This window comes from Chlorella variabilis, assembly GCF_000147415.1.
Source record: "Chlorella variabilis unplaced genomic scaffold CHLNCscaffold_6, whole genome shotgun sequence".
Classification (NCBI taxonomy): domain Eukaryota; kingdom Viridiplantae; phylum Chlorophyta; class Trebouxiophyceae; order Chlorellales; family Chlorellaceae; genus Chlorella; species Chlorella variabilis.
The window spans coordinates 1,101,523-1,103,882 of record NW_005435082.1 but is presented as its reverse complement, the minus strand read 5'-3'; the positions used below and the strand labels follow the sequence as shown (position 1 = coordinate 1,103,882).

The following is a 2,360-nucleotide window of genomic DNA, read 5'->3' as shown; positions in this document are numbered from 1 at the left end:
AAGGGCAGCTGCGCCGGTGTTGCCAAGCCCAGGGGCCCTGCTCTGCGCGACTCTCAAGGCGGCCCTGCTCAGTTGCCCCCCGAGCCGTCTGTCCACCTGTCACCACCGCCGCCACCCCCTTGGCGATGTACACCGCCGCGTCTGTCTGCTTGATGCCGCCAAAGGTGTCGATGAGGCCCGGGTCAAAGGCGCCGCCGCCGGCCACCGTCAGCAGCAGGTCGATGGCGGCGGCGCGGTCGCCGTCAAACTGCCAGGGTGCGGCAAAGTGCTGCTCGTCGTCGGACAGGGTGGAGATGCAGGAGGAGGAGCCCAGGTCGCAGGCGTTGAGCGTCTCGTTGACCTGCAGGCGGGGAGGCTAGGAGAGCCAAGGGGGCGACGGTGGCGTCGGCAGGGCAGTGGTGAGAGGGCGGAGGCATGGCCGAGGCACGGATGCCAGGCACATGCAGCGCCTGCATGCGGCCCGTACCTCCCCCAGGCACTCGAAGCAGTCCCCTATCTCCGGCGGCGGTGGGACGGGTGCCGCACGCGCCGCCGCCGGCTGCACCGCCACGAGCAGCGCCGCCGCAGCCGCAGCCAGCACTCCCCGCCTGCAGCCGCGGACCAGGAGCCCGGATGAGACAACCGCATGCTTGACAACCAGGAGGCGGCCATCAGGGGCACGTGGGGCGGCCAGCTCTGTAAGAAACCAGGAGGTGGAGCAGCGGCAGCACCGCTCACCGTGTGGCGGGCGCCTGTAGCTGCTGGGAGCAGGTGACCACCACATTGTGGCGCCTGGGCTGCGTTGCCTGAGCGCTTCCCAGGCAGCATGAAGTCTGCATATTGGCGGGCGGGACGGGGGTGGCTGGCGAAGTCTGTGGTGCGTTCCTACCCAATTGCGACTGCTTCTTGCACACACTCGCACAGGCCAATATGTAGATGGCTTGACGTGATTGGAAGCTTGCAAGCAGGGCGCCATCATGCGATGCAGCTGAGCAAAAAGGCACGCTGCCAGCGCGGCAGTCTCCACAGTACACTCGCTTGCGGGCAGCCGCACCATCTCCCTCTCATCTCTGCAGCACCAGCCTGGCATCTGCAGTTGGGAGGCGACTGGCACGGTGCAGCGGCTGCACCGGCATCCCCCTTCCCAACGACTCAGCCCCCGGTCCCATCCCCCGGCCCTGCCCTTCCCTCCCAGCGCGGCGGCGTTGGCGCGTGCACTGCACCACGGCCCCCGCGGCCGCAGCAGCTAGTCTCCAGTGGCAGCGCTGAGCAGCGGGTGGGTGGGCAAGGGCGGCGGCGTGGAAATGCCATGGAAGCTGCCGCAATCTCCCCGGCCTCTGTCAGGCCATAAGCTGTGTAGCGCTGGCTGGGTCCGCCACAGCGCAGGCTGGCATCATGCTTGTTGGCCCAGACCCTCTCCGGCCGCTGCCACCTCCCGCCGCCTCCCGCCAACCGCGCCGCCGCGCTCGTGCCGCCGCCCCCGCGCCGCAGCCCGCCACGTAGGCCCGGCACCTCCTGGAGTCGATTACGTCGTTCCGGCGGAGCCCCTCCATCACTGGGGGGCCCCGCTGCGCTGAGGCAGGCGCCAACCTGGAGCGCTCAGGCAGCCGGAGGATGCCGCCCAAGCAGAAGAGCCGGCACGTGGCGCTCAGTGCCATCGTGATGCTCTGCTTCGGGGTGAGACACGCACTGGAGGGGCGCGGGCAGCGGCTGCCTGGCAGCCGCCTGCAGGCCCGCCGCCGCCGCCTCCTTGCCTTCACCTGCCGTTCCCGCCGCATGGCCTTGCGCCGAGCCGCGAGGGCGTCCCCACCAGCCGCACCCCACCCCCTGCCGCTCCTCCTTCCTGCCTTCCCCCGCGCAGCTGGCGGTTGTGATTTTCAAGTACCACACGCAGCCCGGGGGGCAGCTGTACGGGGTGGCCGGCCTGGGCACCGGCGGCGGCGGCGGCGGCACCCTCATGGCATCCTCCGCCTCGGGCTTTGGCGTGGTCATCGACTCATCGCTGTCGGCAGCCGAGATCTCGCAGCAGCTGACGCCGGGCAGCTCGGGGCGCGGACCCTTCGACCTCAGCAAGTACCCGGGCTTCTGCCGCAAGATGCGGGTAGGGTTGGGAGGCGCCCGGCTGGCGGGCGGGCGGGCCGTGCGCGACGCGCCGCAGCGGCTGCGGCCTGGTGTGGAGCGCTGCGGGCGGCTGCGCAGGCGCCATCCCGCCGGGCTGCCGTCCCCACCGGCCGCCTGCATCCGACCCTGCGCCTCACCCCCCACCCCCACCCCCTGCCGCCTGCCTCCGCCGCCGCTGCAGCCGCCCAACGTGCCCGTGCTGACGGTGCAGCGCATGTGGCTCAGCGGCCGGCAGCGCAACTACACAGACGTGTCGCTGG

At 71.2% G+C, this 2,360-nt stretch overlaps 2 protein-coding genes across 2 annotated transcripts in view; one reads left to right on the top strand and one right to left on the bottom strand.

The window, feature by feature from the left end:
- The window catches only part of CHLNCDRAFT_143734 (hypothetical protein), a gene marked incomplete at both ends in the record, with an annotated part of 2,213 nt that extends 1,395 nt beyond the window's left edge, over nt 1-818 (bottom strand). The window contains 3 exons of the mRNA XM_005849073.1: nt 97-340; nt 467-587; nt 718-818. Coding sequence (XP_005849135.1) covers nt 97-340; nt 467-587; nt 718-818 — 466 coding nt within the window. The remainder of the gene's footprint in view (nt 1-96; nt 341-466; nt 588-717) is intronic.
- Nucleotides 819-1,593: 775 nt separating this feature from the next.
- The window catches only part of CHLNCDRAFT_143733 (hypothetical protein), a gene marked incomplete at both ends in the record, with an annotated part of 1,706 nt that continues 939 nt past the window's right edge, over nt 1,594-2,360 (top strand). Inside the window, 3 exons of the mRNA XM_005849277.1 lie at nt 1,594-1,656; nt 1,841-2,080; nt 2,282-2,350. Coding sequence (XP_005849339.1) covers nt 1,594-1,656; nt 1,841-2,080; nt 2,282-2,350 — 372 coding nt within the window. The remainder of the gene's footprint in view (nt 1,657-1,840; nt 2,081-2,281; nt 2,351-2,360) is intronic.